This window comes from Mus caroli, unplaced genomic scaffold (genome assembly GCF_978045245.1).
Source record: "Mus caroli unplaced genomic scaffold, Mus_caroli_1 scaffold_4, whole genome shotgun sequence".
NCBI lineage: Eukaryota > Metazoa > Chordata > Mammalia > Rodentia > Muridae > Mus > Mus caroli.
Window position 1 is genome coordinate 150,240,539 of NW_028227259.1, and position 26,262 is coordinate 150,266,800.

At 39.9% G+C, this 26,262-nt stretch overlaps 1 protein-coding gene across 1 annotated transcript in view; it reads left to right on the forward strand.

Moving 5' to 3' along the window:
* The window catches only part of LOC110294273 (cytochrome P450 3A25), a 34,703-nt gene extending 9,631 nt beyond the window's left edge, over positions 1 to 25,072 (forward strand). The window contains exons 4-13 of the mRNA XM_021162384.3: positions 562 to 661; positions 3,849 to 3,962; positions 5,539 to 5,627; positions 5,864 to 6,012; positions 7,444 to 7,571; positions 9,032 to 9,098; positions 12,221 to 12,381; positions 14,141 to 14,367; positions 18,094 to 18,256; positions 21,834 to 25,072. Coding sequence (XP_021018043.2) covers positions 562 to 661; positions 3,849 to 3,962; positions 5,539 to 5,627; positions 5,864 to 6,012; positions 7,444 to 7,571; positions 9,032 to 9,098; positions 12,221 to 12,381; positions 14,141 to 14,367; positions 18,094 to 18,256; positions 21,834 to 21,929 — 1,294 coding nt within the window. The 3' untranslated portion in view covers positions 21,930 to 25,072. The remainder of the gene's footprint in view (positions 1 to 561; positions 662 to 3,848; positions 3,963 to 5,538; positions 5,628 to 5,863; positions 6,013 to 7,443; positions 7,572 to 9,031; positions 9,099 to 12,220; positions 12,382 to 14,140; positions 14,368 to 18,093; positions 18,257 to 21,833) is intronic.
* The last annotated feature ends 1,190 nt before the right edge of the window (positions 25,073 to 26,262 follow it).

Below are 26,262 nucleotides of genomic sequence, written 5' to 3' on the forward strand. Positions count from 1 at the left end.
CTGTATACAGGGATTGCTGAGGTGACACAGTCCATAGAGACATTGTGACCAATGCCAGGCATGTGATGTGTTACCCTCTAGTGTACCCTAAGTAAATGCTTCTGCAACATCATTACAGACACTGAATAGCTTGTCTCTAACTTTCCTCTGATACATACTTTTTTGACTTTTGAGTCATTTTGTAATTTTCTCTAATTTTTTTTTTATCTCTGGAGGTCAAACCCAGTGCCACACACTTGATAGAAAAGGGCTCTACCTCCACACCTCCAAACCAGATACTGAAATATTTAAACACTCAAGAATGGTATTGGCAATAACCAGCATGTCTTCAAAGGGCTCTTTTGTACTAACTGCCTCTTTCCTACTTCAGCCATATTAGACTTCCTTTTATGAGACTCTAAAGGATTCTATGGTCAGAACTTGAAATAGCAGTTCATGTTATGGTGCTTTATACAACTGAGGATATGTACTGTGCATCAGGGCTTGAGATTGAAATCTTGTGTGTGACTCCAGCTGCAGAACCTGACTTCTGAGGTTCAGTTCATTCCTTTTTTCCCCTAGGTTTTATCTGGGCCCAAAGCCTATATTGGCTATCATGGATCCAGAGATCATCAAAATTGTGCTGGTGAAAGAATGTTACTCAGTCTTCACAAACCGTAAGGTAGGCATCCCCTTTTTGAAATGTAAATCTTTACTATTGTCTTAGTCAGTGTTCTATTGCTGTAAAGAGATACCATGATCACATCAGGACTGGCTTATAGTTTCAGAGGTTTAGTCTGTTATCATCATGGGGAAAGCATAGTGACATGCAGGCAAACATAGTGCTGAAGAGGTAGCTGAGGGTTCTACATCAAGATCCACAGGCAGCAGGAAGAGAGGAACACTGGATTTGACTTGGGCTTCATGCCTCAGTGACACACTTCCTCTAACAAGGCCACACTTACTAATCCCTCTCAGTAGAAACACACCCTAATGACCATGCATTCAAATATATGAGCCTGTGTGGGCTTCTCCTATTCAACCCACTACAACATTCTATGAAATTTAAATTTTTAAGATAATTATATAATAATGGTAAAGAGCCACCACCATTCTAAGGAAATTTCTTGGTGCTCTTCGTGGATATATATATAATGACTTATAAATATAGTATATTATTAACATAATGCAATTCTGCTTTTTCTACTTTCATTTCTGTTGCACTTTAAAAAGAAAACCTCTGGGAGTTAGAGAGATGGCTCAGTGGTTAAGAACACTGAGCATTTTTCCAGAGGTCCTGAGTTCTCTTCCTAGCAACTGCATGGTGCCTCACAACTGTTTGTAATGGGATTCAATGTCCTCTTCTCCTGTGTCTGAAGACAGCCACAGTATATTCATATTCATAAAATAAAATTCTTAAAAGAAAGATAGAAAGAAAGAACACTGACTAAAAGCAATTTATCAGAGGAAAGGCTTCAGTGACTGACAATTCCAAGTCACACTTTATTACTGAATGAAGTCAAGGCAGGAGCTTAAACAGAAGCTTGAACGAAAAAATTCATGAAGAACAGCTGCCTACTGGTTTGTTCAGAGTCATGCTTAGCTTGCTTCCTTATAAACCACAGGAGCTAGGGATAGTACTGCCCTAAGTAGACTGGGCCTTCCTGCATCAGTTAGTAATCAAGACAATCCCTCAGACATGCTCACAGGCCAATCTGAGGTGGGCAATTCCTCATTCAAGGCTCTCCTCTTAGATGACTGACTCCAGGATGTGTCAAGTTGACGAAGTTAACTAGGGCACAACTGATACACAAAAGGGGTTGACATTGATAACTGTCCACAGTATCATTAACATTAAGGTTTCATGTGACCCTGCCTCAACCTTCAACTTCTCAAGTGCTGGGGTTCCCAGTATGTGCCACCCCACCTGATGTATGCAGTGCCGAGGATCAAGCCAAATGCTTCATGTATGCCAGACAAGCACTCTGCCAACTGAGCTACATCCTCAGCCATGCCTAGCACTCTTCTCTTTTTTAAACAAAATATGCACATAGTTTTATACTTTGCATTAACACCTATGATATATTTGTACTTCAGGCTATAAAGTATGAAACTCGGGTATAGTCTCATGTTGCACCATCTGTATCCAGTTCTTTGTGTATCATTTAGGGAAAACTGTTCCCTCCGCAGAATTCTTGTAGTATTATCAAAGCCTATTCAGAGACTGAAGAGATAGCTTAGTGGCTAAGAGCACTGGATTTTCTTCCTAAGGACCCAAGTTCATTCCCAGAACCCACACGACAATTTACAACTATCTGCACCCCCAGATCCAGGGATCCAATGCCTTCTGGTCTCTGAGAGCATTATAAACATGTGGTACATAGACACACATATAGAAAAACACATAAACAAAGTAGACAAATCTAATTGTTTTTGCTTATTGACCTATTGGAACCTTCTCACCCAAAGTAAACCAGCACAAACTGGACGCTCATTCTTTATTTTCTTCTATTGATCACAATTTCTTTTTGTCCTCTAGGGTCACATCTTATTGATAACTCTTTCTGTACAACAAGAGAATTCATTCTACCCATTTTTTCTAGAGTTAATTGAAATATTCTTGACCCTTTATCTTTCTAGCAAAAATCAGAACAAGCTTGTCTACATTGATAATGATCTCAGTTCGATGAAAATTTAAAACTGGCCCATGAATAAAACCATTTTCTGTGTTGGATCATCTAAACCCACAACCATTGTCTGTTCTACATGTTATATATTTGACTGCCATGTGGAAATTTTATAGGTTTCATCTGAAAATGCTGTACATGTCTTGTTAAGTTTATATTTTAACTTAACATATAACATTTCTGGACATGTAAGAATATTGTGTAATATTCTTGAATTCTTTTCTAATATAATTGATGTTAAATACAAACATTTGATTTTGAATTGCTGTTGTATCATGGAACAATTGCCAAACTCACTTATTATTCCTATAAGTTCTTTCTCTGTGTTATTTGAAGTCTCATGCACAGACATTATATGGCCTGAAAATGAGAATATTTTTGATTGTTGATTTCTAATCTGTATGCATTGTATTTTGTTTTCATGCCTTATTGCACTAGATGGCAGTTCTAGAATGAGACTGAATGAAAGTGGGAAGAGCTTTTAAAATTGCCACAAATCAGCGAATGAGACATTCAGACTTTCACCACTAATTATGAAGTTGACTGAAGAATATTGTATGTACATATATACATATATATGCAAATAGATAGGCCAATGTAGACATTCCATTGATACAATGTTCATTGATATACATGAAGGAAAAAAGTTACTAGCAGAGAAATAGAATTATCTTTCCTTTTCCTTGTGTCCATGTATGGAAAATTAAGATAAAATAATTGCATTATATCTTGAAATATCAAGTAATTATTTTATAGCATCTACAGTGTTTTAAAAACTCCATGTCAAAGCATCATCCCTATTCTTCAATTCCTCATACTGTTTACACTAGTAATACTTTGCCAAGACCAGTTGCTGTCTGTTACTAATCCATTCTTTTTTGTCTGCACAGATTTGAAAGACACTGTAGTGCTGTCCTATTCTCATGGATTCTGCAAGGGTGATTTTACATTTAAAGTGAGATGGTCATAGAAAGATGTGAAGCTGTGAGAGATGGATAGATATCACCTTCATTTATAGGGATTACAGAAAATTTCAGTAGAAGATTGTTGAACATCTAGTAAGACCCAGACAATTAACAGTGATATTTGTTAAACAAATGATGCTTGTTTAATATACTTTCTAAAATTGTGAAGATTATCATAATTTTAATATGATAACCTTTCTTTCCATTTGAACCCTAGGTTCTTGGGCCAGTGGGATTTATGAAAAAGGCCATTACCATATCTGAGGATGAAGAATGGAAGAGACTTCGAACACTCCTGTCTCCAACCTTCAGCAGTGGCAAACTCAAGAAGGTGACTATAGAGGGTGTTCACTTAAGGAACAAATCCAGAGACAGGTAGAAAACAAACCCAGAGTCCCTTTCCAAGGGTCGATCCTATGAGGTAATGATGGAGAGGGTGTTTCCTTGAGGAACAAACTGAGACAGGTAGAAAACAAGCCTATTGTCTCTTTCCAAGGATTGATCCTCTGAGTTACAATTCTTATAAGATGGTCTTTTGTTTTCATACCAAGAGGACTCGTCATAAAAACAACTGCAACTCATTGCCTCATGACTGGGATGATTTGTCTTTCTGGGACCCGAGTTTCTACATTTAGCTAAAGAATAGAGGAATTTTCATCCAGTACCATGGCTGCTCTGGCAAGGGATCACATCCACAAACCTTCTGGTCTATGTGTTCTGGCTTCAGTGCAGACATGCTTTGAATTGCTATATGATCTGTCTGGAATATAGATACAGCCTTTGTACACACTTTTCATCCCTAACAATGGAGGTAAGGTTAGTTTGTAGAAATAATCTGCCATGTTTGAAAGTGATCTCTAATTGAGGGACAGGGGCAGACAAAGTGATGAACAGAGAATGATTTAACAGAATGAGTCAGAGATAGGAGACACCCACCTCTCACAAGAACAGACAGGAAAGAAAGTTGTGGTAATTCTCCAACCCCAATAAACACATGCAAAGAAAACACAACTCAGTTATAATATTTATAAACTGCACACCTGTATTGAGCAGATATGCCACTACACTACTCCCATCTATGAAATACTTTGCTACTTGCCATTCCTCCAGGCCAAGTGCTTTCATCTTCCTTCCACCTCCTCTTCCTCTGTCTTCTTCTCTATCCCTTTTCTCCTCATTGGCCTTCCTTCTTTCTCTCTCTCCCTGTCCAAAACTTTCAGTCCCACCTTTTCCTTCTTCTGCCCAACCGCAGGCTCTTGCCTTTATTTGACCAGTTAAGGTTGGGAGGTTCACATGAAATCACCTGAGTTTGTGATCCACTCCTTGTCTGAGAAAGTGGAATTGGCATCAAAGCACAAAAAGCACCAGAGCAATATACAAGAAGAGAGTCTACTTAAGAGCAGGATGGGGAAAGAGAACAGAGTAGACACAGGTTCTGGTAGTGGTGGTGGTGGTGATGGTGGTGGTGGTGGTGGTGGTGGTGGTGGTGTGTGTGTGTGTGTGTGTGTGTGTGTGTGTGTGTGTGTGTGTGTGTGTTTGTGTATTAGTTTTACAGAGACATTTAGCAGACAAACCAAGCTAGACACAGTTGAGGACAGAACTACACAGAGAATGAGAAAGATCCAGAAGATTAGGATGTATTGCCAAAGTTAGTATAAGGACAACCAGAGCAATTTAGGCAGAACCCAAGAGAAGCTGGGTTGAATCAGTCAGCTGGGAAGATTAGTTTGTACAGATGGTAGAAGCATCCATGACTAGGCCTAGAGATAGTTAAAACAGAGAAGGGAACACTCTGACTTCAGCCCAAGCCATGTCTTTGCACATCTTGGATATAGCTTTCATCTCCTCCCTTCATCTGAGGAAATAAAACTGACATTTACACTACAGGTGTTGTGTTCTGTTCTTAGATGTTCCCCATCATGAGACAGTATGGAGATACATTGGTGAGAAACTTGAGACGAGAAGAAGAGAAAGGGGAGCCCATCAACATGAAAGAGTAAGTAAGTGGTGGTGCAGTTGAAGGGACTGTAAGGACCTCAGTATCCCCTCAACCCTGGGAATACAACATCTGCAAACTGACACCAGGTAAAGGCCAACGTGTGAGTGTGTGATAGGAGCCTAGGCACCACTGATGATCTTGTGATTCTGACTCTGTGGCTCTCTGCCTGGGTAGCTGAGAAATATGAGCTGCCTCACATGCAAATGTTGATTCCCATGTCTCTCTCCACTCAGCATCTTTGGAGCTTATAGCATGGATGTGATCACTGGCACATCATTTGGAGTGAACGTCGATTCCCTCAATAATCCACAGAATCCCTTTGTGCAGAAAGCCAAGAAGATCATAAAGTTTAAAATTTTTGATCCATTTATTCTGTCTACAAGTATGTATACTATTTCATCTCTATTTAAATACTTCCCCTCTACATGCTAGTCAAATTAACATCATAATTAAGATATAGTTCACATGTAAAACTAAGTACATAAAATATACAAGTCAATTGTTGTTTACCAAAGGTCCATACATTTATCATCATTGCCCACCAGAAAATGTATTCTCCAAAAAAACCATTTCATTCTCATCTCCCATTCTTCCTCACCATAAGAAAATGCCTAGCTCCCTATCTGCTCCTGTAGATCTGCCTATTCTGGGCATAGCATCAAAATACAATACAAATATTTTATAGAATATATGAAATTTGGCAACAAGTTTCTTTCATTTACAATCATATATTCAACAGAACCATTTGCTGAAGTTCCCATGTTCTGTAGACAGATCATATTCCATACCATCTGATGGTCATTCAATTTATTTCCAGATTTGGGGTGTTGTGAATAACGCTGTCATGGACACTGGTGTCCAAGATTAGGACTCAACATTTGTTTTTGGGTTTTCTGGGAGGGCAATTGGTGTGGAATTAGTGATTTTTTTTAATAAAAGTATTCTGTGTTCGATAAGTTGGACAACTGAAAAGTTGCTCCCACAACAGCTGCAGCATTCAATTGTGTTGCCAGTAGTTCTCAAGGACTCCATTTTCTCTATATCCCATCTGAAACTTCATTTTTCTTCATTAGTGTTTAAATTATTGCCACCGTAGAGGACATTTTTGAGTCCAACATTGTGGGGAATTATTTATATTTTTATTTTTTTAAATGTTATACATGGGTTCTATATTTGCATTATTTCCATCCCTCCTGTCCTCTTCTAACTTCTTTCTTGTCCTTAACTCTTTCTCAAAATCATGACTCTTTTCCTTTAAGTATAATTGTTGCATATATGTGTGTGCATATATGTATGTATATGTGCATATATATGTGTATGTTTATATGCATGTATATGCATATATATGTATGTATGTACATACACACATGTATATATTGTACCGAGCCCATTTATTATTGCTCTATGTACATATGTTTATGGTGAAGCCCTTGGGATTGGATAGCTTACTAGGGCCTTATCTTTGGAGAAAACTGATGATTTTTCTCAATAGCCACTAATTTCCTGTGGCTTTTAATCTAGAGGTAAGAGTCTGTGAAAATTCCCACAATGGCATGTCAGACTGTGTTATCATTACACTGGTCTTTTCTGGACAACAATATCTTTGAGATTTCATGGATCTAGTTTTCCTGTCATGTCTAGAAGATACAATCTCATGGCAGGCTTTCTCCTTTTCTTGCCTTGACAACCTTTCTACCTCCACATCTATGATTTTTCCTAAGCCTTGGGTTTAGGGCTTGAATTGTAGACATATCAGTTGATGCTGGGAAATCCATTGTCACTCATTCTCTGCATTTAATTTTTTTCTCTGTAGTTCTGTTTCCATTTCTTACTCCAATATATGAGATGTTAAATCTTTCCGTTTTTCCAAGAGACTCATTGAACTTTTTCAAAAAAATTGTAAAAAGGATGAAGAAAGAACGCCTTGCTTCAAACGAGAAGGTAAATGGGACATTACTCTCATGATGCTCAGGGCTTGGCCATGATACTCAGGGTTTGGTCATGATGTTTAGGGTTTGGTCATGATTCTTAGGGTTTGGTCATGATGCTCAGGGTCTGGCTGGTCATGATGCTCAGGGCTTGGCCATGATTTTCAGGGTGTGGTCATGAAGCTCAGGGTTTGGTCATGACACTCAGTGCCTGATCATGATGCTCAGGATTTGATCTTGATACTCAGGGTTTGGTTATGTATCAGACTATCAGTGTGTGATCTATGTACTTTCCTTTGCGTTCTCTTAAAAAGTAATTAGAGAAAACTATGATTAGAGCAAGATGGTGTTTACATCTTAGGAAGATAAATGCTGGGTGAATCAATATGAAAAAGAATTATAAGAACAGTGTACCTTTGCCAAAAGAGGGATAGTTTATATCATACACTGAGAAAAGTAACGGTCAAGTAACATTGCCACCACCCTTCACTGAAAAAAAGTGTCAAAAATAGAATTTGCTCCAAGAAATTATATCTACTATTATTCTGTCTCTAAACTTACTATCTTCAAAAATGATTTCTATCTTAAACCTTTTATTTTGACATAGTCTCCAACAGAAATATCATCATAACTGGTGAAGGTTGGCCCATGTTAAATTTGAGTATGCCTTGCTTTTTGTGTGGGTGTTTTCTTGGCAGTGAGGTCCTAAGCCACTAACTCACCCAATAGGTGAATATCTTCTCTGGACAAATAGTTTGCTAGCTGCTAGCCTACATTTGCTATTTGTAGCATGGAAGTTACAAAAAGTCTGTGTGCAGATCGGGGAGGAAGGCCCCTGTGATTCCAGTTAGAATTTTGTAGTATCTGGAGTGTGGATCACCAAGGGATGCTCCCACAAAACTTGGCAGTGAGCACTACAGATAGAATTAATCAAGGAGGCTGTTGGTTAAGCATTGTGGAGAGAGAACAGAGAATAGAAGCTTAGGTTCTTTCCTGAGAAAGTGCTATGAGAGGAGTCAGCAGCTCTCTGTCAAGGAGTCTGCTCATGAGCCAGAGACACAGATCGGATGAACAAAGACCAGAAGCTGCATTTCTCAGGGCAATGTCCTGCTCCCCAAGGTTTGCTGGTAGATGCTTTAATTTTAAGTGTATGGGTGCTTTGTTCTACCTGCATGTCTATGCACCATGTATGTGCAATGGCTGCAGAGACCAGAAGAGGACATTGGATCCTCTGGAACTGAAGTTATAAATAGTGGTGAGTCACCATGTATGTTCTGGGAACTGAACTCAGGTCCTCTGCAAGAGCATTTAGTGATGTTAAACAGTGAGCAATTTTTCAAGCCCCATAGATGATTGTATATTCATTGATAACTCAAGCCTCACTTGTAAACTCCTGGAGACCATATTCTTAGAAGGGATATGAACCCTTGTTTCAAGTCTGACTCTCAACTAAACATCCCTCACTACTTCCAGAACCGAGTGGATTTTCTACAACTGATGATGAATACTCAGAACTCCAAAGGCCAAGAGTCCCAGAAAGGTAACTCATGATGCTTCACAGTCTGTGGATCAATAAGCCCAGAGGGAAGAAGGTGTCTGAATGTGTGCACGCCTGGTGTGGGGGGTTAGTGTTACAGGCATGGGAGCATTTCTGTCAAATTTCAGAAAGACACTCACATCACACATATGGATTATATGTATGGTATCCACAGGAATGTTCTAGAAGGACACCAGTGTAAATGTGACCAGAGCCTGAAGGGCAGCCACAGAAAAGCAGTTCATGCCCAGAAGTCCTCATTGCAAATACTGATTATCAAATTATCCCATCCCACTCATTTTGGATTTCTGCCTAGGAATTTGTATCCAGGCCCTCTCAGGAAGCACACTGTCTAGTGGTAGGGATGGCCTCTTGGAATGCCACAGTACAATGGTAGAATTGTGTTCACCAGCTTCATCTGCAGTTTATTTTTACTTTTCTGTATAAAGAGCATCTAGGGGACAATATTCCCTGATCTTCTTCCTCCTTTTCCCTCTGGTTTGATATCATCTGTGGATGCTTTGAGATGGAAATTGTTATTATACATTATAGCTACAGTATGATGACTTCCCAGCTCTATCATCTATTCTGTTCTCACCAGTCATCACTCAGCATACAGGAATGTTGTGTTCTTTACTATTTAAAATTTTTAAATTCTATTCTTTTGTTTTGTTTTCTTTTCTTTTTTTTTTTTCGAGACAGGGTTTCTCTTTATAGCTCTGGCTGTCCTGGAGCTCACTTTGTAGACCAGGCTGGCCTCAAACTCAGAAATCTGCCTGCCTCTGCCTCCCGAGTGCTGGGATTAAAGGCATGCACCACCACACCTTAATTATTTAAAAAATGTGTTCACTTGCTTCTATCACTATGACCTCCTGCATTCCCTGCTATGCTCCTTTGACTACTAGTTATTTTACATTCAGCTGTCTTATGCATGTTCACTCAGGGCTCTTTGTGTGATGTTGTTGGTCCTTACCATTTCTTTTAGTATTTATTTATTTATTTATTTATTTATTTATTTATTTATGCGTGTGTGTGTGTATGTGTGTTGTTTAGTGTGGTGTGTGTATGTATATGTGTAGTATAGTGTATGTGTATATGGTGTATGTGATATGTGTGTGTATGTGTGTGTGTTTGTATGTGGTATGTATGGTGTGCAGTATGAGTGATATGTGTGCATATTTGTATGTGGTATCTATGATGTGTAGTGTGTGTATGTGTAGTTTGTATGTGTGTGGTGTGTGTATGGGATGTGTGTGGTGTGCTCAAAAAGACCAAAGGAGAATGTTTGTATTCTGTCCTCTTGCTGTATTAATCTTTTGAAGCAGGGTCTGTAAATGAATCTGGATCTAGTTTGATAGCCACAAAGCCACAGTGACCTTTCTATCTCCATTCCCACTTTGATGAAATTATGAGAATGTGTGACTGTATCTATTTATGTGAGTTCTTTGATTTGAATTCAGGTCCTACCCACTTGTACAAAAGGAGCTCTTACTGTCAGAGCCATCTCTCTAGCCCCTTTAATTTAAGTTTTCTAAAACATATAATCAGTAGCAGTGACGGCAGAGACATAATTTGTGTGTGTGGTATGGAGGGGTGCATCTGCTGTGCACAGATCACAACATAACTTTGTAGAGTCAGGTCTCTTTGTACACCATTACATGGGTTCAGGAATCAAACTTAGCCTCATCAACAAGGACCTTTATCCACTGATCCATCTTACCAACCCTTATATAGTTTTGATTCCTAAAACAGACCTTAATTTGTAAGGCAATTTCTGGTCATAGAAGAACTGAGAAGAAAGTGTAGAGATCGCCAATATACTACTACCCATACCCATGTAACAGCCACACCGCCATCCAACAACCCTGCCCTGCAGAGTGGTACATGTGTTATAAGATGGACCTACACTGAGATCACTTATGTAAGGTTGAGTCCTGCTTTTGGTATTCTATGGGTTTTATCCAGGGGATAGTGGTGCCTATCATGGTCCAACATTGTAGCAGGAGTCATGGCATCAGGAGCTCAAGACAGCTGCTCACACTTCACCCACAACCAGGAAGTATGAGTGCTGGTACTCAGCTTGCTTTCTCCTTTTTATTCTGTCCAGGAAGCTAGCTCATGGGATGGTGCCACAATTAAGATAGGTCATCCAGGACTGGAGCAGTGGCTCAGCAGTTATGAACACCTGCTGCTCTTCCAGAGCTCACAGCCACCTGTAACTCCAGTTTCAGGGAATCTGACACACACACACACACTCACACACACACAAGGGTACACACATTCACATGCACACTCACACTCCCAGGCACACTCATGCACAAATGAAAGTAAATATTTGGAAACAAGATCAATAAACTTACTCAAGACAAACCATAATAAGCATATCCAGAAAGTAACTAAAACTAGGTAATACTGTAACAGCATTCCAGGACGCTTGTCTCCTAGGTGACTCCAGGTCCTGTCATATCAACAATCACCACAATCACTGTCAATTATGACAATACTTTTCTTTATTCCACACTATGATAACAGTATAGGTTGGATAGAATCCTGTCTCTTGAAATTTCCCTATTGTGATGATATAAATTTTACCTAACACAGTTGGTATACAATAATACATATCTTAGACCATTAATTCTGGATTAAAATAATTTGATCTTGGGACTGAAGAGATGGCTTAGCAGTTAAGAGTACTGATTGCTCTTCTAGAGGACCTGGATTCCATTCACAACACATTCCATTCACATGGTAGCTTATAGGCATTTGTAATTCTAATCACATGGGATATGATGTCACAGGCCCACTCTTGTCCTCTCTGAATACCAGGCATATATGTGGTACACAGATATATATGTATTGAGTCAGATATATATGTATTGACTCCTGCTATATCTGTATATATGCAGATAAAACACCCATAGACATAAAATATATTTAAAGTATAATAATAATTTGACCTTTTCCTGGTGTTTCAAACAGACACCAGAATGGAATTCAGTCCCAGTTCCTGTGAACTGCCTTTTTCTGTTCTCTAGACAGCTAGGAGTAACACTTGAATTTCCTCTCATCTCAACTATGATGTTCTGCTTTGACCCTCCTTATCTGAAATGTTTTTTCCCTTTTAGCTCTTTCTGATCTAGAAATGGCAGCACAAGTTGTTATTTTTATTTTCGGGGGCTATGATGCCACAAGCACTTCCATTTCCCTCATAATGTATGAACTGGCCACTCACCCTGATGTGCAAAAAAAACTTCAGGATGAGATTGACAGAACTCTGCCCAATAAGGTGAGTGGATGGTACTCAGAGAGGGAAGGCAGAGGTAAAGGACTAACAAGAACATGTCCCACTTGCAACGAGAATTTTCACAGAGAGCTATACAATGGTTCTTCCACCCAGCACGAGTCTAAAAGAGAAATAAAGGGAGGGACATAAGAAATGAATGTGACTCATAAATACACAATCTTTAGTAGAGAGTTGGTTCAGGTGTATTTGTTATTTTTAATGACAACAAAGCCAGGTAGGAGAAACCCAGGAAATCTGTATGACTCTTAAGAATAAGCACCAATCTCCACGTGTCTGGACAGTTATCTCTGATGATACCTGTGGGGTGCTGCCCTGTCTATCTAAGGTCTGCTAGCCTGGCCTTCAGTGATCTCAGCAGGCTGAGTAGTCATTACTCTCAATGGATCTGCTGACCAGTCCAATAGCATGGCATTTATGTGTGTTATGTACCTGAGTTGAGATAAGAAGTTTTTTCTTTCCTAGGATTGGTAATGACATTAATGATGTATCAGACTACTTACTGTTTGAAGCTTTGGATGCTAGCTAACATCATTTTAATAGTTTCGTTGAGTATCGGCACCCTCTACTGACATTAGCCTTTTTTTTTACAGTCAGTGTGCCAGACAGGTTCTCTCATCCTCTTGGGAGTCTCCAGATCAAACACTTAGAGTTGGAAAATGTTTTAACCCTAGCTGTATGGGAATGCACTCATTGATATAGCTAGAGTTGAAGAAGCCAAGGGATGAGCCAATGTCTCTAGCTCCCAAGCCTACTAGTTATTATTGTTGTTATTGTTTTATTTACTTTGTGTGTATGTGCATAGGTGTCCATGCCACAGCACATGTGTGGAGGTCAGAGAATAACTTGAAGCAGTCAGGTCTCTCTTTCTACAATTTTGTTGCTAGACACTGATTTCAGGCCAATACCTTGAATCCCTGAACTATCTCATAAGCCTTCTAAACCAAACTCTAAATCTCTACAGGATAGTCTTTTGAATGTCAAGCAAGGTAACAGACATAATAATACCCATACTGTCTCCATCTCCTTGCTCGACTGGGAGATTTGGAATTGTGAAGTTACTTGGGATTCATGTGGCTGCTCAGGCAGAATGGAGCGAAATGCATCTCCTCAAGAATTCATCATCAGGCCTGGAAGCAGCAATTGTTACACTTGCCCAGCTACCAAGGACGGTGTTGAGCGTGGCTTCTGGTCCCAGTAGCAAATGACTTTAAACATTTTTAAATTTATAGTCTGTTAAAAGTTAGCACTCAAAGCAATGTGAGTCTCTGGGCCATTCTCATATGCATGGCGTTAAAGCTGACTCAGGTTCATTCCCCTCCCACTTTTCCCTCCAGGATCCTCCCTGACCACTCTTACCAGGATTCTCCTTTCCCCTAAATTATATGTGGATCTGTTTTCTTTTCAAATCTCTCTCTCTCTCTCTCTCTCTCTCTCTCTCTCTCTCTCTCTCTCTCTCTCTCTCTCTCTCTCTCTCTCTCTCCCTCCCTCCCTCTCTCCCTCTCTCCCTCTCTCCCTCCCTCCTTCCCTCCTTCCCTCCTTCCCTCCCTCCCAAATGAGAATGGGGGATCTGGGCAGGGGAGTATCCCAATAGCTCCAATATTTATAGCTATATCTCATATCCAATCATCATAGGTGTAGATGATTTACTAAGACTAAGTTTTTCCACCTATTGAGTTAGACCTTAGAGCTTCTGAAGATTAAATCCAAACCTCATCTGGAAACATCTGTGTCCTTTTCCTAGGCACCTGTCACCTATGATGCCCTGATGGACATGGAGTACCTGGACATGGTGGTGAATGAAAGTCTAAGATTGTACCCAACTGCTATCAGGCTAGATAGGATCTCAAAAAAAGATGTGAAAATCAAGGGAGTGCTCATTCCCAAAGGGACTATAGTTATGATACCAATCTATTCTCTTCACCGAAGCCCTGAGTACTGGCCAGAGCCTCAGGAATTCTGCCCTGAAAGGTACAGAGATATTGGAAATGGATTTCCACCATGAACCAGTCAGGTTAAATGTATAACATCTGTTTTATTTGCTGTTCCATGCTGTAAAGAGATACAGTCATGGTTTGAATAGATTTGGTCCCCATAGAAACAAGTATTTGAATGCTTGGCCTACTGGGAGTGGCCTATCCCTATGAGGGATGTGCTTTTAGAAAAGGTGTGGCCTTGGAGAAAATGTGTTACTGTGGGGGTAGACTTTGAGGTCTTACATTCAAGATTCACCTGTATGGGAGAGATCCTCCTGCTGACTGCCTGCAGAAGTGAGATACCTTCTGGTTGCCTTCAGATCAAGATATAGAGCTCTTGACTCTTCTATCACCAAGTCTGCCTGTGGAATATCATGTTTCCCATGATGATGATGATAATGAACTGACCCTCTGAAACTGTAAACCAGCACCAATAAAGTCTTTTCCTGTATAAGAGTAGCCATGGTCATGGTGTCTATTCACAGCAATAAAAATACTAAGACAGATGCCATGACCAAGGCAACTATTCTGAAAGAAAACATTTATTAGAGGCTTGCTTACAGTTTTAGGGGTTTAGTCCATATCATCATGGTAGGGAACATGGTGGCATGCAGGCAGGAGCTGTAGCAGTAACTAAGGAGTAAATCTTATCCTGATCCATAGGGAGGGGACAGAGAGAGGAGAGAGAGAAAGGGAGGGAGAGAGAAAGAGAGAGGGGAGGGGAGGGGAGGGGAGGGGAGGGGAGGGGAGGGGAGGGGAGGGGAGGGGAGGGGAGGGGAGGGGAGGGGAGGGGAGGGGAGGGGAGGGGAGGGGAGGGGAGGGGAGGGGAGGGGAGGGGAGGGGAGGGGAGGGGAGGGGAGGGGAGGGGAGGGGAGGGGAGGGGAGGGGAGGGGAGGGGAGAGGAGAGGAGAGGAGAGGAGAGGAGAGGAGAGGAGAGGAGAGGAGAGGAGAGGAGAGGAGAGGAGAGGAGAGGAGAGGAGAGGAGGAGAGGAGAGGGAGTACAATCAAATCCAGAAGACATCAGATCTTCTAGAACTCGAGTTGCAAGAGACTGTGAAGTGCCTAGTGCGGATTCTGAGGATCAAACTCAGGTTTTTTTGTTTGTTAGTTTGTTTTGTTTTGTTTTGTTTTGTTTTGTTTTGTTTTGTTTTGTTTTGTTTTGTTTTCAAAAGCACTGAACTCTATTGATCACTGAGCAATCTCCCCAGACCCTGCAATTAGAACTTTTAAAAGTTCAAAATGATAATTATTGTTGAAATTGCACACATACCATTCAGAGTGCTAGAGTATTAACCTCATTAATAAGGTGATACATATCCTTATAGATGCACATCTTTTAGTGCACACACACTGATAGAAAAGCTGATGTAGCATCATTTCAGCTATATTTGAGTTACTGTTTACTTAACGTAAATCACAAGCAATCTGCTATTTCATAGTATGTATGTCTTCTTGCTATACTTCTGCTATAATTTCATGAAGCACTAACTCTAGAAATGAGCATTTTTTTTCTTTCAAGCACCCTTATCTCCATTAATTTATCACTAACTTTAGAGGATTTTACTAGATTTGTGTAAAGAAGGGGTGTGCATGTTGTAGTATGTGTGGAGATCAGAGGTCATCTTTGGGGAGTTGTTTTACTCTTCTACCATGTGGGTCCTGAGGATGGGACTCACATCATCAGGCTTGGCAGCAAGCTCCTTTATCCACTGAGCCATCTCATTGGCCCCATCATCAGCTCTAGAAAACAGTTCCCTCATCCATTTGTTTACAAACCTCCTCCTGGGTCCTCCAGTGTAGATATAACAGCACAAATAGAGGTCTGGAATGTGGAGACAATAGAAACCATACAGACTCCAATCCTGTCTTGATCTGCCTTTCTGGTCTAGTTTCTGCCCAGTCTCCATGAAAGCCTGAATCACTCCTGAGTCTGAGATATTCTTCCTTGGAACTGGCTTGAACATCCTTGTTAGAGTCAAGGTCAGGAATCAGGCATGTTTTCAGTTTAAAAATGCTTTGTGTTGCCCTACTGTGTCAGAAAGCAAAACCAAGAACACAATTTAAGACAGTAGCTTGAGGAAGAGTGAGTCTGGCACCCAGACTTCATAGGCTCATTCATTGTGCCTTATGGCTGGGACCTTGTCATGTTGGCAGTGGTGGCCCTAGTGTTGTGATTAGTTCTGAACACTGAACATATGGAAGGGATCTATCAGAGTTGATTGATTTCTCTGCTTCCTTGGCCATTAAATCTATGGGTTTTTCCCAGTCTCACTACTTTGGCTCTTGTAGTTCACAGCCTGTAACTTTACTTTTCTTTGACTAATACAACCATCAAACAGTACATGCAGATGATTACCAGGACTGAGTCGGTCAGTGAAAAACCTAAATAAGTGTATAGAACATTTGACTATTTGACCTGTATTTCAGTATACTCTAGGTTATGAGACCATATGATTTTTTTTTGTGTAGGGGGTCCATGTATGTGTACAGGTGGTTGTAGGGGTACACCCCTACAACCTACTGTGTGTAAGTGTATATGAACAATTGGATGAACATAGTTATATCTGAGGTCTGGAGCAAACCTCAGATGCCACTCTCCAAGTGCCCTCCACCTTTTGTTTGTGACGGGACCTCTCATTGCTTTAGGATTTCACTAATTGGAGTAGTGTAGTTGGATAGTGCAGTCCAGGGTTGTAATCATCCCCACCTCCCAGTTAGCCACTGCGAGGCACACAACACCATGATCAAAGTTCTGTGGATGTTCTTGGGATCAAACCCAGGTATTTACACTTGCCATACAAGTATTTTCCTGCATGAGAATTCTCCCAATTCCCATATAATTAATAAAACAAACTTCTTGTGTCCACTGTGTGAACTCCCTCTTGTGTCCACAACCCGATTTGTTCACACTCCCATGTTATTTTATAGCATATCCTATGCAAATATTTCATTTTCTCCTCAAAATATGAAAACAGATTTAAAACATCAATCATTTCTATGATTCTCACATTTCAGGACCATTTATTTTCATTTATATATTCAAATAATAAAAAAAATCAAATTTGAATAAATTCAGCTTTAAGTGTTCAGTAGATTTTCTTTAGCTTTGTAGAGAAGGTAGACATGAAAATCATACATGAAGCTACAATAGAGACTTGTCCTGTGCCCCAGAAAATTATTTGGCTTTAGCTATTCTATGGAGGAGGAGGGAGAAAGAAAAAAAAACAATTCTGAGAAAGAAGAGAGAGAGAGAGAAGAAGAAGGAATCAAGGAAAATACAGATGAGCAGAAGTACAAAGAAAGGGAAGAAAGGAGAGGGAAGGTTAGCAGTGGGAGTGAGGGGAAATTAGCATCCCCTATAGTAATAGAGTTTCTTCACATTCCCCCGAAGTGTGATACAGGAACCTATTTTGCCTTCATTGGTCAAATCCCAATATGACTTTCAGAGCAGAACATATCACCATTCTGGTTGGGAATTTTGTTTGTTTGTTTGTTTAAGGCATTTACTTCAATTTGTCTCAAAAATACAGCATGCTTATGTTTTGGTGTGAGTGGAAAGGACCTGTAGCTCAGAGGATTTTAGTCAGGCACCTGCAGCAAGGATTCAGCTACAAGTCCACAAATATATGCTGTGCTATCTTGCTTGAGGTGAATTCCAAACTTGCAGCTCTTGGGGTCTCTAGGTTCCATCACCTCATTTCCATCTCTTCTGTGGTTCCAGGTTCAGCAAGGAGAACAAGGGCAACATTGATCCATATATATACATGCCCTTTGGGAGTGGACCCAGGAACTGCCTAGGCATGAGGTTTTCTCTCATCAGCATGAAACTTGCTGTCATAGGAGTCCTGCAGAACTTCACTGTCCAGCCTTGTGAAGAGACACAGGTGAGGCAAGAAATGTTCTCAACAAATGATATTTCAACTTTTTATATTAAAAAAGACTTAAAGCTTTACATGTGGAAACTAAAATGCTTGTCTTAGCTCTTTTCTGTTGCTGTGATAAGAAACCATGACTAACACAACTTATTTTTTTAAAGTGTTTAATTGAGCTTATGGTTACAGAACATTAAAGTCCATGGTGATAGGGTGAAGACATGGTGGCAGGAACAGCGGACAGGAGAGGAGAGGAGAGGAGAGGAGAGGAGAGGAGAGGAGAGGAGAGGAGAGGAGAGGAGAGGAGAGGAGAGGAGAGGAGAGGAGAGGAGAGGAGACAGAATGGATGGTACCAGCCTTTTGAAACTTTAAAGCCCACTCCCAGTGATACTTCTCCTCCATCGAGGTCTCCCTCTCCTCCTAATCCTTCCAAAACAGTTCTATCAACTGGGACCCAAGTATCCAAACATAAACCTGTGCGGACCATTCTCACTGAAACCCCCACGATGCTCATTAACCTTGTAATAATGTATGTAAAAAAGAATGTATGTGTAGTCTGATATGAAGTTTAAGATCCTGAGCTTATCTTAAATCTGAGCTCAGGATTCCTCTCTGAGCTGCATCTGAAATAAAGATCAAATAAAGAATGCATTTAGAGTCAGTTCAGATTAGTGGGACAAGGCTATACGAAATCTTGAAATTAATTCCAAATTAACTGGAGTTAATGGGGAGTGATTGTGCACATAGCATAATTAATCACCTTACTATGGTTTGTGAGTGGAGGACATAACTAGGACTTAAGAGAACTTTCTAGGTGTCAGGGGCCCCCAATCACTGGCTGTGCTTTAGAACTACTGAAGAACCCTAAACCTTCACAATGTCTGGTCAAATCAGATCTGCTGAAATAATTCACCACAAGTGTGGCTTTAAAACGCACACCTTACTTCCCCTGCACAGCCTAAGTTGAGAAGCACTGATGTGACATATTGTTACAAGATTGTCACAAGATATCAAGCACTTCAGGTTCAAGCCATCCTGGTCATTTGATCCTACATTTCAGGTTCTGCTCTAGCAAAAGTAACATCCTATTTATACTTTAATAATAAAATCTCTGTTTCTTATTTCATCTTCCTCTTTACTCTTGTAATTCCAGCTCAAATCAATACCTAAAAGACTCAAAGAAACATTCCCAATTGTAATCAGGGCTCATTTATTCTGTGTCTGTTACTGGTTATTGCCAAACTGTCTCACACTCAACAGAAGCCCAATTAACTGCATGGAGAACTTTTTATTAATTATGAAAGCTTAAATTTAACTTAGCCTTGTTCCCAACAAGCTCTTATACTTAAATTAACCAGCTTATATTAATCTACATTCTACCTCTTGGGCCATTACCTCCTGAGTACCTGGCACCAGTTCCTTTCTCCTCATCTGGCTGGCGAATCCTTTTGCCTGATTCTTTCCCAGCATTCTTATCTCTGCCCGGGAGTCTCACCTATCCTTTCCTGGCTTGATATAGGCCATCAACTCTTTAATAAACCAATCAGAAGATGTTGGAGGGAGTGTTTACAAAATATTATTTTGCCATAAGAATAACAATAAAAAAGTCCAGCCTGTAATCAGATCTCTGCAGGGACAGAGATAGCATTAAAATAATTTGAAGACAACCTTTATAAAGTACACAAAATGACCAGCCCAACAATTGGTTACCACAGATTCTTCATCAGTTAAGTAAATACTTTTTCTCTGAACCATCCAATTCAGTTCTCTGTATCTTCTTTGGATTGAAGAATACACCATCCCTTATATTAAGTATTTGTGGTGGTTTGCTGGGGGACATATACATTGAAATCCTTCAGTATACTTTAGAGAGTGGTTGTCAGTTTTCATTATTAGATATTTTCTTCATTTGCATTTCAAATGCCAGTTCTTAAGGGTTCTTATTTCTTTTTTAGATTTATTTATTTATTACATGTAAGTACACTGTAACTGTCTTCAAACACACCAGAAGAAGGCATCCAATCTCATTATAGATGGTCGTGAGCCATCATGTGGTTGCTGGGATTTGAACTCGGGACTTCTGGAAAAGCAGTCAGTGCTCTTAACTGCTGAATCATCTCTCCAGCACTTCTTAAGGGTTCTTAAAACTTTATTTTATTTTAAAAATTTTAACTATAATCTTTATGTGTGTCTTTAGAGAACATGAACAGAACCTATGTTACTATTCTAGCAAAATGTTAGAATAATAAGATAGGACATGTAGAGTGTTGACACATCTTTCTGAAGAACTTAGAGACAAATATCTCATTTCAAAAATATGTATTGTCTTTATTCTCATTAATGGGTATGGTGGTTTGAATATGAATGGGTCTCATAGGCTCATATCTTTGAATGCTTACTCATCAAGGAGTGGCATTATTTTAGAAGACATAGGTGTGGCTTTGATGGCAGAACTGCATCACTGGGCCCAGTGTTGTTGCTTTCCCTGTTTGTGGATCAAATGCAGCTCTCAGGTTATTTTCTAGCACCATACCTGCCTGCTTATTGCCATGTTCATCCTCACCATGATGAGAATGTACCAAGCCTCTGAAATTTTAAGCAAGTCTCCAGTCAGAGTTGCCATGGTCATGGTGTCTCTTCACAGGAGTAGAACAGTGACTAAGACAATGGGAATACTATGTATATCAATGCCTGATATCAGTGCTTTCCTGTTCCATTGCCCTTTTTCAAGAAAGATCAGGAGGACTTTAGTGGCCTCTGGCTGCAGTGTGACTGTATTATAAGACAGTGCAGCAGTTTTTTAGATGGGCACATGGACAAAGCATTTAGTTTTGAAAATAAGCAGGACTCGCAGACACCTGACAATCTCTACGCACCCACAGCCTGACACCCCTCCCCATGACAATTTTCTTTCTTTCTTTTTCTTGTACTGAGATCAAATTGCTACAGTGGATGGCTTTCCCCTCCAGACTGAAGCAACTGAGGCAAAATGATTATGAAAACATTGAATTATTCAGTAGTTCATCTTTCACATAACTTGGAAGCTAAAATAACAAGGGCCAAAGCTTCCTGAAGTCCTTGTCTATGACTGAACTGAGTGGGAACATCTGATGCCCATGCACTTTGATAGCTGAGCCCCTCCATAGAGGTGAAATTGTGATACCTGCTCAGGATTACCTTATTCTTCAACAAACATAAAATTAACTTTATATTGACTTCAAATCCATTTTCCATATACTTAAGGTATGATCTAAAATTTTAACACATCTCTTTTACTTAAAATTTAAGTCACTAAAGAACCCAAACCAACATAACTTTCCCTGGCTCTGTAAACACAATAGGTGTTTAACTAATACTTTCCTGTATAAAAAATAGATGAGGGATTTTACTATCCAGTCTCAGTGAATATAAAGGCATAAAGAACTCAGAAAATATGGCTGCTATAGATGACTGATATCATTTTATCACACATGGTGATATACAGTGTATTTGTATGTATGTATCATGGTCCTTGATGTATCTGTTCTTGATTCTGCCCTTGCTGTTGGTCCACTCACTGCTTCTCATTATGATTGTTCAACTATTGCAGATCCCCGTGAAGATCAGCAGGGAACCAGTTTTCCAACCAGAAAAACCCATCATCCTAAAGGTTGTGTCAAGAGATAAACCCAGAACTGGATCATGAATTTCCCTCAGAAATCATGTTATATCCTTCAAGGAGACTGTGTCACAGAACACCAGAGAATTTAATTAATCTTAGAACAACATAATATGGGCATAATCAATTTTCTGTGATGATTGAATATTCAGAAATTCACTGAACATGCTCAGTGGCTATGCAGTGTATCATCTATTTTGTGATTCAAAGGAAATTATTAACTCAATGGTAGTTGTGGATGTTCATCTTCTGATTCTTGTGGGGATGTCTACACTAATTCCAGTTAGTTCCATCCATTCTGAATTCTAACTGCAGCAACTATTTCTCTATAGTTCTATTAATAGAAACCGTTGTAATGATGGTTAGTAAATGTGTATCAAGTTTTCTCTTTGTTAAAATGTATGATATTAAGTGTATACATACGTAAATCTTTTAAAATGTGTGGTGTACTTTTGTCACTATACACAGCAATGGCAAAATGACTGGATCAAGAAAACAAGATACTAATCCTTTCCAATCACACTTGTGTGAGCCAGTTTGGGATGCCCACTTGACTCTAAAAGTTTGGTGATGTTGATCCATTTTGATTTGACACATTTCTTGAGAAATATATCCATAGTTTAATTCTGCCACATTTGAAGTGTAGACTCCCCCAGCCTTGAAGCAGGCTGATTCAGACTTTGCTTCCACTGAATATGAGATCACCTGGGGTGTAGCCTTCCGACTTAGATGGCTATATTTTTATGTCAACTACCGCTGCTCTTCTCTCAGACTCTGCTACCTGATGTGAGACCCTTGAGACATTCTGGAGACACATCCTATCCTGTAGCCTACAGGCTGGCTCCAGGCACCAAGAATGGACTGGCAGGGGGGATGGGCCTTCCCCCTTATAAGCACAGTCTCTTAGTAAACTCGTGGGCCTTGATCAGAGAAAAAAAAACTGTCTTGGCTTCATTATTTTCTCTCGAAGTCTGAGTCTCTTTCAGCCCCAGCCTGCCTTCCAGAAATACCTGGTTCATGTAGGCTGCGGGCCAGCTTACTACATTGAAGGATTTATAAAATCTTTTTCTTAGGATTGACCTAGAATCATCTTCCTCTCTTCCCACATCTCTGAAAGTACATGTTTTCTTAGACTTCTTTGGAGTCTATGGCTGTTAGTGTTGTCAGCTTCAGAGAATCTAGAATCACCTTGAAGGGATATGGGTCTCCAGGCATGACTGTGGAGGATTTTTTGATTGAGGTGATTAAGGTGTGAGGTCCAACATACTGTGGGCAGGTAGCATATAGGATCTAGGACTGTATAAGTAGAGAAAGGAAGCTGAGCATCAGCAAGCATCCATTGCTCTGTCTCCTGATTGAGGATTCTACACAATCAATTTTCAGGCTCCTGACACCCTGACTTCTCCAAGATGAACTCTTTCCAAGAACTGTGAGGCAGTCACCTCTTTCTTCCCTAAGTTGCTTTGGTCACAGTATTTATCATAGTAACAGGACAAGAAATGAAGATTGAATCCATCATGTGCTCCTCACTGTCCTACAACACGGTCAATAAAATTAAAATGGCTGACTGGACACAGGCCACACCTGCCTCTCAGTGTAGTACAGCAGAAGACACCCAAGCTGCCCACCTCTCCACTTCAAACCCCCTTCTAGCCCAGCATCCAAAGATACTGAAGAAAAGATGATAAATAGGACAAGGAGATGTAGACCTGTTTAGAAGTAGTTCTTTGAGGCAACTCCAATCTCTGTCTGTCCGAATACCAGCACAGTATTCAGTAGTGTTAGTATACCAAGCACAAATCAGCAGCAGTTGCATGATCCAACAGAAACTGCCAGGCATCCACCAAATTGACATGAGTCCATGGGAATGACCAGTATCAGCAGGGACACCATGAGAAGTTCTTTACTAAGCATCTCCCAAACAAAGTAAAGATCAGCAAAGCCAAAGATGCAAGACCAATGAATACTTTCTCCAAACATCATATTTCCTCCAATGGGTCTTGCCCCAGCAAATTACCAGATGATTCTGCCTTACCATGTGAGTTTGCAATGCCTGACATATCCAGAAACTTCCACTTCACCAGTGGTTTACAAGTTTCACTTAAAAAATATTTGCAGGTAGGATAAATGGGTCAGAGTGATCACGTGACAACTAGAACCCAATCAACCTTATAAAAAGCCAGAAAAGTTGGTGTATACTTGTAATCTTAGTGGTATAGAGGCAAAGGTAGGGCCATCCCTGGAGCTTTCTGGATAGATAATCTGCCAATCAGTAAGTTTACTGAGAGGCTCAGTCTCAAACATTAAAGTTGAGATCCAGGAAGATGGCTCAGTGAGTCAGTTGCCAGCTGCCAAATCTTACAACCCTGTGTTTAGTTCCAGGGCCCATATGGTAAAAGGAGAGAACCAACCATAAGTTGGCTTATGACTTCTACACAGGCTCTGAGATGTATGTACATTTCTGCACATGCACACACCAAAATGTAATTTTAAATAATTATTATAAAGTAGAGATACACAGACGAATACACATTGACATCAACCTCTGACATCCATACATATGCACACACATGTGAACATGTAAATACCTATACAAGCATACAACACACACATTCACATCATGGCAGAATGAATGGAAATATTTCAAAGTAAGAGGAAAATCAAAGAAGCCTAGCTCTCACCTGAACTAACAATTAGCTATGGATCTAACCAGGATCACCCAATCATTGACTATGAAGGACAGAAATGTTTAGTTTCTTGGTATCTTGTGGACATGATATAATTATACCCATGAAGTTGCGGAAGCCCTAGTTACCTGAACAAGGCACACCCAAGAGCAACTCAGTCAACATCCCGGCAGAGTTTGCCAGGGAATATGAGCTGAGGAGCTTGTGATAATTGATGGCTGCTAGGGAAGGGAGAGCCAGTTTTTCTCCAGCACTGCAGCCCCAGGTAGTTGCCTCTGCTCCAATGGATGACCCAAAACTATGCATATAGTGGTAACACTAATTAGACTTAGTTGGCTATAAACAGAAAAGAAAACATGATGCTGGGTGGAGTATTTGGGAGTGAATTCAAAAGAATTTGAGAGGAGAAATACGTGATGTATAAAACTACATTGTGTACACAAGAAATACTCAAAGAATAAAATTCTTTATATTGTTTTAATATGTTTTGTTTCAGATGCTCCTTCATTTAGATGTCTATATTCTCTATTACTATTTCTAAAGACCTCAGATCACTGAGTCATGTTCACAGGACTGGAATGTGCTGTACACAATACAGGATGAGAAAAGAAATCAACACTCTCACCAAGCTGTGAACTATGTGAGCTACAAAAATGACCTTCTGAAAGACATGTCCACTGGAGGTACTGTGGCACAGATGTAATGGGAGTAACCAATAATTTTTTCAGTTGGATTTCAGGCCAATTCCATGAGATGGAACCAATAACAGATAATGTCTATGAGGCCACAAATCTGAGACTAGATATGTCATGAGTCCTAGGAAAAAACCTACTACTATTAGCCTATTAACTGAATGTAGCAATGAAAAAATTCCTCAATCTGCTATATTCATAGAATAGTGCATTGCTCAACCCTCATTACAGAAGTTTCTTCATGCAATATTCAGTAGTTAACAAGAAGATCTACAATTTGTCAACATGAAGCAACTTTGAAATGCTCAGGTCTAACTAGGTAGAATGTCTGGATCATATGTCTCTTCTTAAGTTACAATAGAAGGCAGAAAGATTGTAAGAACTAGAGGTAGAGGACAACATTAAGCAAACAGCATTTCAGACATAACATACATATGAACATTCAGATGGACATATGAACTCACAGAGATGGTGACAATATTCAAATGATCTGCACAAGCTCAAACCAGACAAAAATCCTCGTGGTCAGAAGCACAAAGTCCTGCTCCAAACCAAGGAGATATTGTCATCTGGGAGCTCCTGGGAGAGGAGAGGTCAGTTTTCTTCAATAGGGAGACACTGAGTACATCAACTACTCTCCAGGGCAGGTCTCACACCAGGATTAGCTACCTAACGCAAACAGGACTCCATGGCTTTTATTTTGTTTTGAAACAGTGTGAGAGAAAATAATGTTGAGTGGGACAGAATGGAATCTAGAAAGAGTTGGGGAAATGAATTACTATGACTAAAATACATTCAATGAAGCTCTCAAACATATAAAAACAGTTTTAAAATTAAATCCACAGAAAACCAGAGACACTGAAACTTATAGAAAGTGGGGAAGAGCCTCAAATATATGGGCACAGTGGATTAAAAATTCCTGAACAGAACAGCAATGGCTGTGCTGTAAAATCAAGAATTGACAAATGGGACCTCATAAAA